Source organism: Cyprinodon tularosa, unplaced genomic scaffold, assembly GCF_016077235.1.
Source record: "Cyprinodon tularosa strain WSP-4 unplaced genomic scaffold, ASM1607723v1 ctg296, whole genome shotgun sequence".
Taxonomy (NCBI): domain Eukaryota; kingdom Metazoa; phylum Chordata; class Actinopteri; order Cyprinodontiformes; family Cyprinodontidae; genus Cyprinodon; species Cyprinodon tularosa.
In genome coordinates this window covers 342,799-356,626 of record NW_024039003.1, presented here as the reverse complement: position 1 = coordinate 356,626, position 13,828 = coordinate 342,799, and the positions used below count along the sequence as shown (strand labels likewise).

The 13,828-nt window shown below is 40.1% G+C and overlaps 1 protein-coding gene across 1 annotated transcript; it reads right to left on the bottom strand.

Annotated features, from left to right (window-relative positions):
• Nucleotides 1-504: 504 nt before the first annotated feature.
• scamp5a (secretory carrier membrane protein 5a) lies at nucleotides 505-13,114 on the bottom strand. The gene is made up of 7 exons (XM_038291201.1): nucleotides 12,905-13,114; nucleotides 9,445-9,528; nucleotides 9,221-9,340; nucleotides 2,429-2,585; nucleotides 2,241-2,342; nucleotides 1,980-2,097; nucleotides 505-732 (listed from the first exon to the last, which is right to left on the bottom strand). Exons 2-7 carry the CDS (start codon nucleotides 9,449-9,451, stop codon nucleotides 544-546), a joined length of 693 nt encoding a protein of 230 aa, XP_038147129.1. The 5' UTR covers nucleotides 9,452-9,528; nucleotides 12,905-13,114; the 3' UTR covers nucleotides 505-543.
• Nucleotides 13,115-13,828: the final 714 nt, after the last annotated feature.

The window sequence follows — 13,828 nt, the reverse complement described above, 5'->3', positions numbered from 1 at the left end:
TTGGAGGTAAATAAAAATCACCTCTAAAGGAATTCATAAAGATCCAACAAACAGAATTAGGTCTGATTTTGTTGCATCAAATGAGAATCAGATACATTTTTGACTAGATAATGAATAAATTTACATCTATCTCATTCTAACAACTTATTTTTAATGTTTTAATATGGCCTGGCGGCTAATCTGTGAGTATTAACAGAAATAAATTCAAAGTTTTTGTGTGCCTTTAATCAACCTTTAAGTAGGTTTAGCTCTTACTCCCACTAGAAACACAAAGAAGATTTAAAATAAGTTGGGAAATATTAATGTGTGAGTTCTGCTGAGCAGAGGGGGCATTTCTTTAAGACTGGCTCAATCGCTAAAACAATACCAGCAAGTCGTTAATCCAAAAGTGAACTTTCTAAGGTATTTAACTGGTTTAAAAGTACATTTTTCCTTCATTTATTTTCTATCTGAAATGAGTTTGTCCTGCATTGAAATGAAGGGCACCTAATTCTTAATTGATCCCTTTTTAGCTCTCTCTCTCTCTCCGCTCGCCCGCCTGTCCTACATCGGGTCGTCATAATTGTAGGTGGGAGCCGCTGAGTACTGGTTCTGCTGCATCGCTCCCTGTGCGGCGCCCATGGCCGCCTGCTGAGCCGCCTGCTGGACGTGTGGGTTCTTCCAGGCCCCCGTGGTCCACTCCTCCTGGGCCTTACCCAGACTGCCGCCGCTGCCACGGTAGAAATTATGCACCTGGAAGGAGAATGAGATGATCCTTTACTAAGCTTTTAATAAGAGACACAGATATTTTAGACAGGGGTGGAGCTAAAGGGAGGAGCATGGGGGGCACTGGACCCCCTATGAAGAGGTGGGAAAAATGCAAAAAAAAAAAATGTACTTAAGCCGGGCATAGACTGTACAACCGGCCCTTTTCTGGCCACTTCTCCAGTCATGCGAGATTTAGATCAGGCCGAGTTTCACCCTGATCGTGCGTCACGTAGCGCACAGGGGGTAACGAGGGGCGATCAGGCTCTACACTCTAAAAACTATCAAAAAATTAGTAAAAATGTCTTAAATTAATTGCATTTATCCTTAATTTGAGCAGGTAAATAAGATAATCTGCCAATGGAATGATTATTTTTACTCTTAAAACAAGTATAAAATAAGACAATTAGATATTATGCACTTGAAATAAGAGACTGCAGTTTTTTTCTTATTTTAAATGTAAATTGCCTTATTCTATTGCCAAGGTCTCACATAACTGCTTAATTCTAGAAAAAAAATGCTCTATGCTCTATATATATCTATATATATCTATATAGATCTATATATATATATATCTATATATAGATCTATATATAGATCTATATATATATATATATATATATATATATATCTATATATATATATATATCTATATCTATATATATATATATATCTATATTTATATATATATATCTATCTATATATCTATATATATATATATCTATATCTATATATATATATATATATATATATATATATATATATATATATATATATATATAGATATAGATATAGATATAGATATATATAGATATATATATATATATATAGATATATATATATATATCTATACGAAAATACATTTCATAAAATACATTAAAGGAATAATTTAGGATGAAATAGAAACTAACTGAATAAATGTAAATTAGGGTTAAATTCCGGGTTGCGTTTGAATTTCCAATTTTTTTTCCATGTCACAGATTTTTTTTTTTTACTTCTGCCTCTTTGCCCCACAAATTAAATCCGTTTCCCTTCTTTGACAGATATTAAAATAAAAAAAATGCAGCTAAAGATGAGAAATGACCACAGATCTAAAGCAGTTTGGTAAAAAGATAAAAGAATAAAAATAAGTGCAAAGAGTAATTAAGCTCATATCTCTTATTTAAAAAAAAAACAGATAAATAAATAAAAATAACAAAGCAAATAAACTGAGAGGAATAATCTCTAATGATCACCTTAGCGAGGGCGCCGAAGGAGAGCACCGCCACGGCAGTAAACATGATGGTGGGAATCAGCATGACTACAGCTGAGCCGATGTTGGTGCTGAAGAAGGTGATGGTTGCCAGCCAGCCACTGAGGGAACCACAACCAGGAAATGAGTCACTTATGAGGTATGCACAACAAACACTGAACATCCAATGACTTATCTTAGTTCAGATATTAAATCCAAAAAAGCTTTTATCAATATTATTTCATTAACGAGTGAAAGCTCTTACCAGACCCCCCACCCTGGGATGCCGACACACTGGATGATACTTATCACCACCTGAGCCATGAAGACGAAAAAGAAAGCCATGAAGTTGAAAGAGCTGTCGGTCCTGCAGAGAGGAGATGATTGACAGGAGGTGAATCAGGTGGAAACGCTTCACAGTGTGGATGCTGCGGGGGAGGGGGGGGTGCTTACTTAAAAGCCTTGTAGATGGGCCTGAACCAGCACACGTAGGAACAAGGAGTGAAGAGTATGAGCCACAGGAAGGCCATGCCAAAGTTAGTGGCTCCTCCTCCGCCGCACATCCAGGCCAGGCAGCCAATCAGGTTCACGGCTAGTGTGGCAGTGTTCACTGTCAGCATCACAGAGGGACAGAGCAGCATGACGGTTTCATTCTGCTGATCCAAAGGTTCCTCTGCAACATTCATCTAGTCCTAGTGCCCCCTCCTCACTTTTACAAGTTGACTTGATATTTATGCAAAGAAAACTTTACAGATAAACATCAATTCAAAAAGGGGGTATTGCATGATTGATGCTACGTTCACACCGGACGCAGCAAAAGCAGCAAAATCGCGTCTGCTGCTTCATTTTTGCTGCTTGTACCAGTTAGTTCTGACGCGCGGCTGAAGCAGCTTTGCTGCTCTGGCTGCGCGGTGCAAAAGTGTGTCTGACGTGCGTTGGGCGGAGCTTCACTATCCTTTCTCTGCCTTGCAGCTATATTTGCTGTGATCAGTGGGAATAAAGTAGTTTTAATATGTTGAGAAAATCCACCTGAAAACGTAATCAGTGCCGTCAGTTCATTCAGATTACAATCCTGCCTCCCAATATTATTTCTGTCGGAGCCGCTCAAACCCCCACATACCAGCGGTGCGCCGACAGTAGGAATCCCTTCATCAGCAGCCTCTGGCCGGGTCGCCTCCTCGCAGTTCACCACGGCGGCTGGTAGGTGTTTTTCATCTAAATAATCTAAACTGCAGGCAGCAGGATAATAAAAGCGAACATATTCTGCCGGCAGATTTCTGCATTTTAAGTTAATGTATGCGTTAATAAACTGTTTCAGAGGAGCGATCACAGCGCTCTGTTTCATCAGCGATGTGTCTGTCTCACTGCCAGCTCACAGATCAGCTTCTCTGATTGGTTGATGCGTCGAGCAGCAAAATTTAAATTTTTCCATCTCGAGCAGCAGCGCGTTTGCGACGCGTCAGATGCTTAAACGCGCCCGATACGCTGCTTCAGCTGCTCAGACGCGTAGCATGACTTTTTGCTGCGCCTTGACGCGCGTCAACCATTGACTTTGCATGTAAACTCGCTGCTTCTGCTGCGTCCGGTGTGAATGCAGCATAACAGCAACCACGTTAAGGACAGAGGCGTTTAGACAATTTTTTTTTTTTTATCTTCAGCGTTTAAAGCTCTTGGTTGCTTAACTTGTATATTTCTACTGTATTTCCTACTATATCCATAAATAACCAACAGCTGGGAAGGACCTAACAGTGTTGATCCTAAGCCGCAAGATATTTTCAAGAAAGTAAAAAAACAAAAATCAATCCACTGGACTTTGTTTCCAAGTCTGAAGACGTTTCTCTTCCATCCAGGAAGATTTTTCAATTAAAAATGTCAGAAATAGCGTTTAGTTCCAGGTTTTATCCAGCAGCTCAACAAAGCCTGGTTTTAGTTTAGAAAACATGCAAATAGAAACGGATGAACGGGTCCCCCCCCTTTGGAATGGGGGTCGTTTGGCTGCTTTGTTAGCCTGCAATGCCCCATACCTGTCTATGTCTCTGAAAGGGGGATCGTTAAAGGGAATAGTTGGTCTGGCTGAATAGGGGAGGTCCTCTCTTCTCCTGTAAAGGGGTTGGGGCTGCGATGATAGCAGGAAGGAATCAACTCTGTTGCTGCAGCATCTGCTGTGAAGCGGGCGCTGTACCGCTCTGTTGTGGTGAAGAGAGAGCTGAGCCAAAAAGCAAAGCTCTCGATTTACCGGTCGATCTACGTACCTCCCCTCATCCATGGTCATGAGCTTTGGGTCATAACCGAAAGAACGAGATCCCGGATCCAAGCGGCTGAAAAGAGTTTTCTCGGTAGTGTGTCTGGGCTCTCCCTTAGAGATAGGGGGAGGAGCTCAGTCATCTGGGGAGGACTCAGTAGAGCCGCTGCTCCTCCACATCGAGAGGAACCAGTTGAGGTGGCTCTGGTATCTGGTTAGGATGCCTCCTGGACGCCTCCCTGGTGAGGTGTTCCAGGGACGTCCCACTGGGAGGCCAGTGGGACCCGACCCCAGATAAGCGGAAGCAGAATGGATGGATGGACATAGATGGCTTCCTTCACTCCCCTCTCAAACCAGCTGTCTTCTTTGTCCAAAATGTGAACATTCTGGTTCCTCAAACGAACCTTTGTCCATAAGATGTAGCTCTACCACTACACCTTATGGTAGCGGTATCTTGTCCTCAAAACTCAGCCAGGCCAACAATTCCCTTTAATGCCCCCGTTTCAGAGACTCAGGCTCTGTTCGAAGTCCTGGGCTGCATCCTCCAAGGACGCGGTCTACCTAGACTGGATCCTTTGAAGTCCGTGAAAATAAGGAGACCGGAAGAGTTTAGGCTGTGAATTCGAACAGGTCCACCCTTCGGCGGGTTTTACCGCTGTAAGCTCTGTTGCTTAGCAACCGTGAAAGTTGAGACAACAAAGCAGGAAAAACTGTTTGTTTATTTTTTTTTTTTTATTGTAAAGTGAACAAAGACTACATTAACAAGAATCCAGAGTGGAATAAAGGTTCCAACCACCGGCAGCAGGAACAAATCAAATCAAATGTAATGATAGAAACCTTAGTCAGTTAAATAACCTGCTGCTGTCATTCTGCACATCTCTGATGTTGCTGCTATTTTCAAATTACTGTAAAAATGTCCATAGCTGCATATTGGTTATTAATTCTCCAGTTTTATATTGTTAAAACACTTTACAGTATTTTATTGTTTATATTTTAACTCTTCCCTATTATGTTATTCTTATACATTTTTCTAAGGTCCACATTTGTGTGACCATTTTCAATAATCTTTCTGCTGCTGTAAATTTTCCCATTGTGGGACAATAAAGGGATTTTCTATTCTATTCTATAAAAGGGGTAGAAAGATATAAGTAAATCTAAACAATGTATTTATAAAAAATATATCTGCAAAATCTCTAATATTCAACAACAAAAAATACTTAGTTAAGCATATTGTGCAAAACAGCAATAAAAAGATAAAAATCCTATCAGATTTATAGTCCCCATCCTGCAGATATATTAGAATCTGTCCTTAAATTACAGCCAAACCGATTTACACAGTAACTAATTAAAACCTTTAGATAAATCAAACATTACCGCCACATATCTGACTCTATAACCATTAAAACAACTATTTTCATTAATTTCAGATGGAACTATTCACAGAGTTGTATTATTTTAAACTGAACTTCCAATTTTCACCACTGTTCGGCGCCAAGTAACCTTCCCTCTGATCACAGCTTGCTTGGTCTCGCAATGAATCCTGGGATATCCAAGGATAGCGAGGATACATCGGACCCGTCCTTCAAATCGGGCAAAAAGAAGGACGCATTTTAAGGCCGCATGAGGAGGAGTCTTGGAATCCGACCAGACCTCGGCGCCTCGCTATGACGTAATCGTCCTTCGAATCCGGTCTTCTAAGGATGCGTCCTAGGTTTTCGAACAGAGACATAGACAGGTATGGGGCATTGCAGGCTAACAAAGAAGCCAAACGACCCCCATTCCGAAGGGGGGGACCCGTTCATCTGTTTCTATTTGCATGTTTTCTAAACCAAAACCAGGCTTTGTTGGGCTGCTGGATAAAACCTGGAACTAAACGCTATTCCTATCTATAGCAGGAAGGGATCAAGATACAAGATATTTTGTAGTTGCAAACATTTCATGCTATATTATTATTTTTTTATATAGCAGAAATTCTCCTCACAGTTACTAAACTCTTGTTATATCTGGAAGACAAAACAAAGTAAAACAAAAACATTTGGTAATGAATTTTGTTTCTGTTCTATTTAAAGTCGTAGGGAAATCATATTTAAATGTCAAATCATTCTGGCTTAAACATGTATATAAATGTTGTCTTTATCAGATGATATTGTCCCAAAAGTTAGAAATTTCTATTTAAAAAAAAATCCTGTCTTAATTTGTTTTTATTTTTTAATGTTAACTCATTTAAAAGAATCGCACAGGCGTTTGAATCTAGGCCGCCTGCGGGTTGTTTTTCCCCTGCATGACACATAACCGGCCACAAAAAGGATTTCTTTTGGTCTTCTTTCTGCTGCAGCTTCCTGTGAAACCTTTAGAGACAGATTTACGTTTAAATTACAAACTTTAAGCTCTGCTGACTGATAAAGTGGCTTTAAATAAAGCAGGGTTGTAATTAGGAGTATCAAAGTAAAGGGGCCTGAATACAAAAGGCACAAAAAGGTTTTTAGGTTTGATTTAGTCAAACATTCAAACAAACTATGAATCATTTTCTTAACAACTGATTTTACTGTGTTTTGATCTGTCAAATAACCATTAAATAAAATGTAAAAAGGGAGCTGTACAGCATTTTGCTTTAAAAATCATAAATATATACCTCATATCGTAATTCATCAATGATTTTTACAAAACTACGAAACAGGGACCCAAATGTTAATATATCTTTGTTGATAGATTTTATGCTGCTAAAAATGTAAGATCTTTACCCATTTTCTGATAATGTTACTAGATTAGTCAGTCAGATTAAATTCTGAGAAAAAAAAGTCAGAATTCTGAGGGAAAAGTCAGAATCGGTCTCCGACAAGTGACGTCAATTGTTTACCTCGGGCGCGGTACACTACGCCTTTTCCACCTAAAATGGTGTCTTAGCAACAAATGTCACGTGACTGGCGGAGACCGATTTTCGTAAATCTGCCCCTGTTTTCAGGCTTATGTTAACTGTAATGACTTATCTTGGACAGGCTGCTATGTAAGCAGGCCTTTAGTCCTTCGTTTAGCTATGCTGCGGTTGTTTACACTAGGGGTGTAAATCACATCCATCATGGCGATTCGATTCAGTATCGATTTCCTGACCCAACGATTCGATTATTTTCGATACTCAAGAATACACCACGATTCGATTCGATTCGATTAATCGATTAATTGTTTTTTTTGTTTTTTTTACACCTTACAGGCTAAACAAAGTTTCAAGTTTGAAATAAATCAATGAAAGCTGTAATATCATTATGCATTTTCTTTAGAAACAACAGCAAATAACAGAAGTAGAAAAGTTGCATCAAAAAATACTGCAAAAATCAGTGCAATGAGTTCAATGCAATACCTCGGCTCCAGAGAAACTGTCCAACATTTTTTTTTAGAATGTAATAAATATACTCAGGAAAGAGAGATGTTGTGTAGAGAGTTAGACAGGAATAAAAATAAACTACATATAAGGGAATTGTTTCAAAGGTCATCTGGGGATGTAGTTTTTGGTAGTATTTTTAATTTTCTAAGAAGTAGGGTTGTCAAAAGTATCGAAACTCAAAAAAGTATAGATACTGAAACGTTGTATCCGGATACAATACTCATTTTCAAAAGTATCGATACAGTGCCGTCACCAGTGGCACCTAAGCAGTCATTCATCTAAAGTGCAGAATAGAGGACAATGCACATTCAGAACACTGTGTGATTGAATAATTCTACGCACTTTTCAGTTTCAGACTTTTTTTTGTAAGAGGTGCAGCTGCTGAGAATTATTTTTATTTCTTAACGGGTTTGTCATTGTTATGTGTGCAAAGGAAGGAACACTTAATTTTAATTTTATAAGTTTTTTTATCAAGCTTGCTTTATATTATGCACAGCATACAACCTTTATTGTATTTATTTATTGTATTTTATTTATTAATGAAAATATTTCTGTAGAATTTTGGAGTCTTTGTTTTTATCCTTGTGGTATCGAAAATGGTATCGAGTATTTTCCGTAGTATCGGTATCGAGTTGAAAAGTTTAGTATCGTGACAACCCTACTAAGAAGAACGGGTATTTTAGGGAGAATATAATAGTTTGTCTGGTCCATACTCCATTCTGGAAGGTGGCGGTAATGCACCTATAAGTTGTTTGCCAACCGCCATTAAAAAAAAAGAAGAAGAAGTGACGACGTCACCGCCCCCTCCACAGACGCTCCGCTGCTCCTCTCCCAGATTGTAGCTGACCGCAGACAGTGCCGCAGACAGGAGGCCGGCTTGTTTTGTTTTTATGACCGAAATTGCGGAAAACAACTCGTGAAGTTTGACCCGCTAGAAGAGCGAGGTGCGCGAGAACGCTGGGACCCTTTTTCCACCTGGATCTCCGCTCTTTTTGGCCCTCATGTCCCTCCGTCGTCAGACTAAACTCGCCCCCACTTCCTCTCCGCCTCGGCCGTATCTAGACCCACAGCGTGTAGCACAGACCACGCTTCAATATTGAGCATAATTTTAAAATGTCTGTGTCAAGCTCACTGCAACACACTGCTGTAAGAGCATAACCAGGAAGCGAGGTAGGAGGGCAAAATAGGTTTAGCACCACCGCAGCACGGGAGGAGAATTACGCCCAGGAGCAAATGGATAAAAATAGACCGGAGGAAAAAAAAAACATGAATCGATTATCTTGCGGACGAATCGATGCATCGGATCGTCGGCTTTTGGATCGATGCATCGATACAAAACCATTATTATTTACACCCCTAGTTTACACTACGCCTTTTCCACCTAAAATGGCGTCTTGGCAACAAATGTCACGTGACTGGCGGAGACCGATTCTGAGAAAAAAATCAGAATTCTGAGATTAAAGAGTAAAACTTTTTTTCTCATATTATACTGAAATAAAATGTAAAAATCCGTTAACTTTTTCTTTTCCAGTGGCCCTACTCCTTTTCTTTACATTCATGTTGCTGTATGGAGAAAAATAAAATGATAATACTGTTCAAGCCTTTCCCATGCAGGTTCACTCACAGATCCAGAGGTAGTAGAGCCTCTTGCACATGGTGCGCTGATGGTCTGGAATTTCATTGAAGTCCTGGTAAAAACATGGCTTTAGGGGGATGAATCTAGGCAGGGGAGGGAAGTTGTTTTCTAGCCCACACAGAGAAAAGAAAAAAGAAAATCATCACATGCAGACATTTGTTTTACAGGTACAGCTTTATAGATCTTAATAAACCAGAAGTGGGTTAGCTTACCTGCCATGATCACTGGTCAGTGTTTGCCTCCACCTTCCAAACAGGTGCAGAAACTTCAATCGGAGCTGCGTTCAAAACTGAAAACTGAAGAAGAAGTTATATTGATGTGGCTGAGCATTTTGTCTCAGAAGCAGGTGCAGTTTCACTTTTGCATCAAGGGGGGGGGAGGGTCGGCAAAAATAGCTTTTTTTCCCACACGAACACACTCTGACTATAATGGGCGTGCACACACACACACACACATAAAAAGCATTATGCATGATGGCACACGTGATTAGATCATTTCAACAGTACAACAGTTAAACTAATGCTACGTTCAGACAGCAAGCAGCAGGAGCAGCAAAATCATGTGTGCTGCTTCATTTTTGACGCTTTTATAAGTTTAGTTCTGACGCGTGGCTGAAGCATCTTTGCTGCTCTAGCTGCTCGTTGGAAAGGTGGGTCTGATGCGCGGTGGGCGGCTATTTTTGCTGTGATTAGCGGGTAAAAAGTAGTTAGAATCTATTTTGAAGGGAAAAAGTCCTCCTGAAAACATGGTCAGTCCAGTCAGTTCAACCAGAGTTAATTTTTCATGTACATAATCCAAACTGCGGGCAGCAGGATAATAAAAGTGAACCGCTTTTACCGGCAGATTTCAGCATTTTAAGTTAATTTAGGCGTTAATAAACTGTTTCAGAGAAGTGATCATAGCGCTCTGCATCAGCAGTGCTGCGTCTGACTCCCTGCCAGCTCCCAGATCAGCTTCTCTGATTGGTTGATGTGGCGCGTCCAGCAGCTAAAGTTAAATTTTTCCAACTCCAGCAGCTGCTTCGCTTGCAGCGCGTTCCACGCGTCAGACATTCAGACGCTCATAATGCGCTGCTCCTTCTGCTCAAAACGCGCTGCGGGACCTTTTGCCACACCTTGTCAGCCATTGACTTTCATGTAAACAAGCTGCTCCTGCTGCCTCTGCTGCTTTAAGTGTGAACGTAGCATTACCTAAGAAGTAAGTGAGTAAACCGAGTATTCAAGCCAACAGTATTTGTTGCAGTATTACATGAAAAGGCTTGTTTAAGCTTTTCAAACAATCTTAAAGGAAATTCTGGAAGAATAGGCTGCTTAGGACAGCAGTGTTTGTCGCCAAAATCATTTGGTAACTGCTGTGCTGTAGTAGAGCTGCTAGGGTTAAGCTAACTGACATGGGAGCTGGCTCGGAGCTCGTCTGCCTGGCTGTGTGTTTCCTGGACGGGGCCGCCTGTGGAGCTGGTTGACAGTTGCCTTTTGTATCTATGCTTCTTTTTCTATGTCTGCTTCTGTCTCCTTGAACCCCAGTGGGCCTCAGCAGATGGCCGCTCACACTGAGCCTGGTTCTGCTGGAGGTTTCTTCCAGTTCAAAGGGAGTTTTTCCTCTCCACTGTCGCTACAAGCATGCTTAGAGTGAGGGATTGCTGAAGAGTCAATGAGTCGATGCAATCAGCTGGTTTTTCCTTAGATAGAAAACTTTGAATGAATCAGACTGGGTGATCTGGTGAACTGGAAAGTGCCTTGAGATGAAGATTTAGAAATAAACTGAATTGAATTAAATTGGTCAAACATCTTTTGTTTTTTTGCTGGTTTGGTTGAAGGAATGGGGAGTTTTTTTGGTCTAGTCCTCTGACCTGCTGTCCCTTGGTCCTAAGCTTTATTTCATCTAGATTGAGACTAGTGGAAGGGAAGTTTTGTTCTTTTCTTTGTGGTATTATTCACCAGGGCTTGTGGTGCAAGTGTGTTTACTTTGGGGACACTTGGGTGTATTTAGTTGAGTTTGTGTTTTTTTGTTGTTGTTTTTTTCCCTCCCCTAAACAGACTAAATTAGTTGGGTTTTAACTTTGTCTTCCAGCTATAAGGTTTCCAGGGCCAGCATAGACTCCTGCTTTCAATGTGGTTTTTATACAATAAAATAAACTGATGGTCCCATAGGAACTTGTGAATTCAATAAACTGTATTTAATTTGCAACAGTGCCTCTGGTTATTCTTACAAATGTATCAGTGATCTGATAAAAAAAGAGCATTTAAGGCTCTTCACTCATAGCAGAAACTGTACCAAAGGTCACATTAACATCACCTCAGCTCCTGTACTGGCCTCTGGTGATAATCACTGGAAATATTACTGCAGTTTAAACAGCACCTGCCCATCAATGAGCATATTTGTTTGAATATGCATTAAACTATATGCAATCACAGCTAACTTTATCTCATTGTAAGGCTCATTCAGGCCAAATGCAGAAGCTTTAAATGCCCAATTGCCCTTCAGGCATAGACTGAGCAGATTGTAAATACTGCTCTACATATATATCAGCTGACTGATTAAACTTAATTTCATCGTTTATAGCTTATCATAAACGTCTACTTCAGTTGACTGTTAATAACCTGCTAGAGACCGCAGCAAAGTTGGTTTTAAGGTGGATATTCGACATTTGCTCCGTTTAAACCTCTTCCTGGCTCCGGGTAAACTGCGCTCCTGTGCACCCGTATTACATACTTTACAGTAACAAAGCGGCGGTAGAAAACGCCTACACCGCGTACTGACTTCCTGTTTTCAAAATAAAAGTGTAGTTTTTGAAGCTGAGAAGCAATCGAGTTTTATAGCTTAATTTGGATTTCCCATATCAGCCTAGTTCGAGATTATAATACATTACTGGCTTCAATAGTTACGCGTTTTATTTTCGGATTTATTTAATTTTTATATGGAAAAAATAGGCACTTTTGGGATAATGAGACTCCGATGACTTCACCTTTTTATTATTTGGTATTTGAAATATCTAAATACGAGGTAAATATTAACGTTTTATGTCGCTTCACGTTTTCAAAAAGTACCCTTTTATTTTGAAAACAGGAAGTCGTTCCACGATGTAGCCGTTTTCGGCCGCCGCTTTATTTACTGTAAAGTCTGTAATACGGGTGCACTTGAAGCACAGGAGCGACTCTCCGATTGCATTTTATTCGGTGCAAAGAAGGTTTTTAAACGGAGCTAATAAACAGCTTTAACCAGAGCAAATGTTGGTCAAATGTCCAACTTAAAACTAACTTCAGTCCGGTTGGTTTTAGTATGAAGGGCATTTCTTCCAGAAGCACAAACAGCTGTATCCGTCACAAATCGTCCCGATAGATTTTTAAAATGTCATTTATCGTTTTTCTCCATAAGATGTAGGTCTGATTCAGCGGGTGGCGGTGATGCAGCAGCAGCAGCAGGAGGAGGACGCGGTGCATCGTGATCACAGCCGATGGAGGAGCGTCCTTCAGCCTGTGAGTCACGGTGCCTCTTAGCTGCTTCTTTATCACCACCGCACCATCATCATCATCATCATCCAAACGTCCATGGGCTGAACTCTCTGCACGTTTACAGCAATTTTTTAAGCTGCAACCAGAATCCGCCTTTTCTCGTCAATCTGTTTCCCTCCTTCCTGTGATCTGGGCGTCTAATGAATGAAAATGGCCTTACCTCCTGTTTGCAATCCGGGAATGATGCTATAATCCTGTTCGGTTTAATTTCATCCTATGATTTCCGCTCAGCTAACATCCACCGATTAAAAGATGAAATTATATATAAAGCTGCTCAGAAACACAGATTTATCTTTGTGTCGTTTTTCCTCTAAATGATGGAGCTGGGAGTCAGGGGCGGTCACGTGACAAGTGGTCCTTTTTTTTTTTTTTTTTTTTACGCCCCTACTCCCCCCCTCCCTCTCCTGCGTGGTACACGGCGGACAGACCCCGCGCCAGGACCTGCTGGGAAAGAGGCGGGATTTTCTGTAGACCGAAGTGACCAATCAGAAAGCAGGAATGTTTGCCCAAACCCCGCCCTCTTACAAATTTCATCCAAATCCCTTATTTCAATAGTCCGCCCTGATTGGCTGCCTCTTGGGATCTACTTCCTTATCAGCCCTGAGACGCCATTTGTAAAATTACAATGGCAAAAACACAGATTTTTATTTATTTATTATCATTTCACTTAAAGTCAACAATACCGTATACAATATATATAAACAAATAAACATTACAGGGGGGTATATTAATATATTCATAATAATTAAGTACAGTCAGGAGGAAAGACAAAAAAATATTTATTTGGGAACAGATTGAAATGTTTTTTGTTGTTGTTTTTTTGTAGTTGTTTTTTTTGCCTTTTGGTGAGAAGAGGGTTTAATAGTACCAAAATATTGCTCTTGGACACTAGGCCTGTTTTCGAGAAATATGCTTGAAAATAACATTTTTTTTTTTTTTTTTTTTACAAATGTAAATTTATGCCATTTAAATTAAGCCAAGATAATTACCACATTGATAAGGAAAGGTTTGGGGAACATTTTCGTTTGCAGCTGAAAACCAAACAGAACATTTTCCCAACGAAGGTGAAAATGTTTTAAAATAT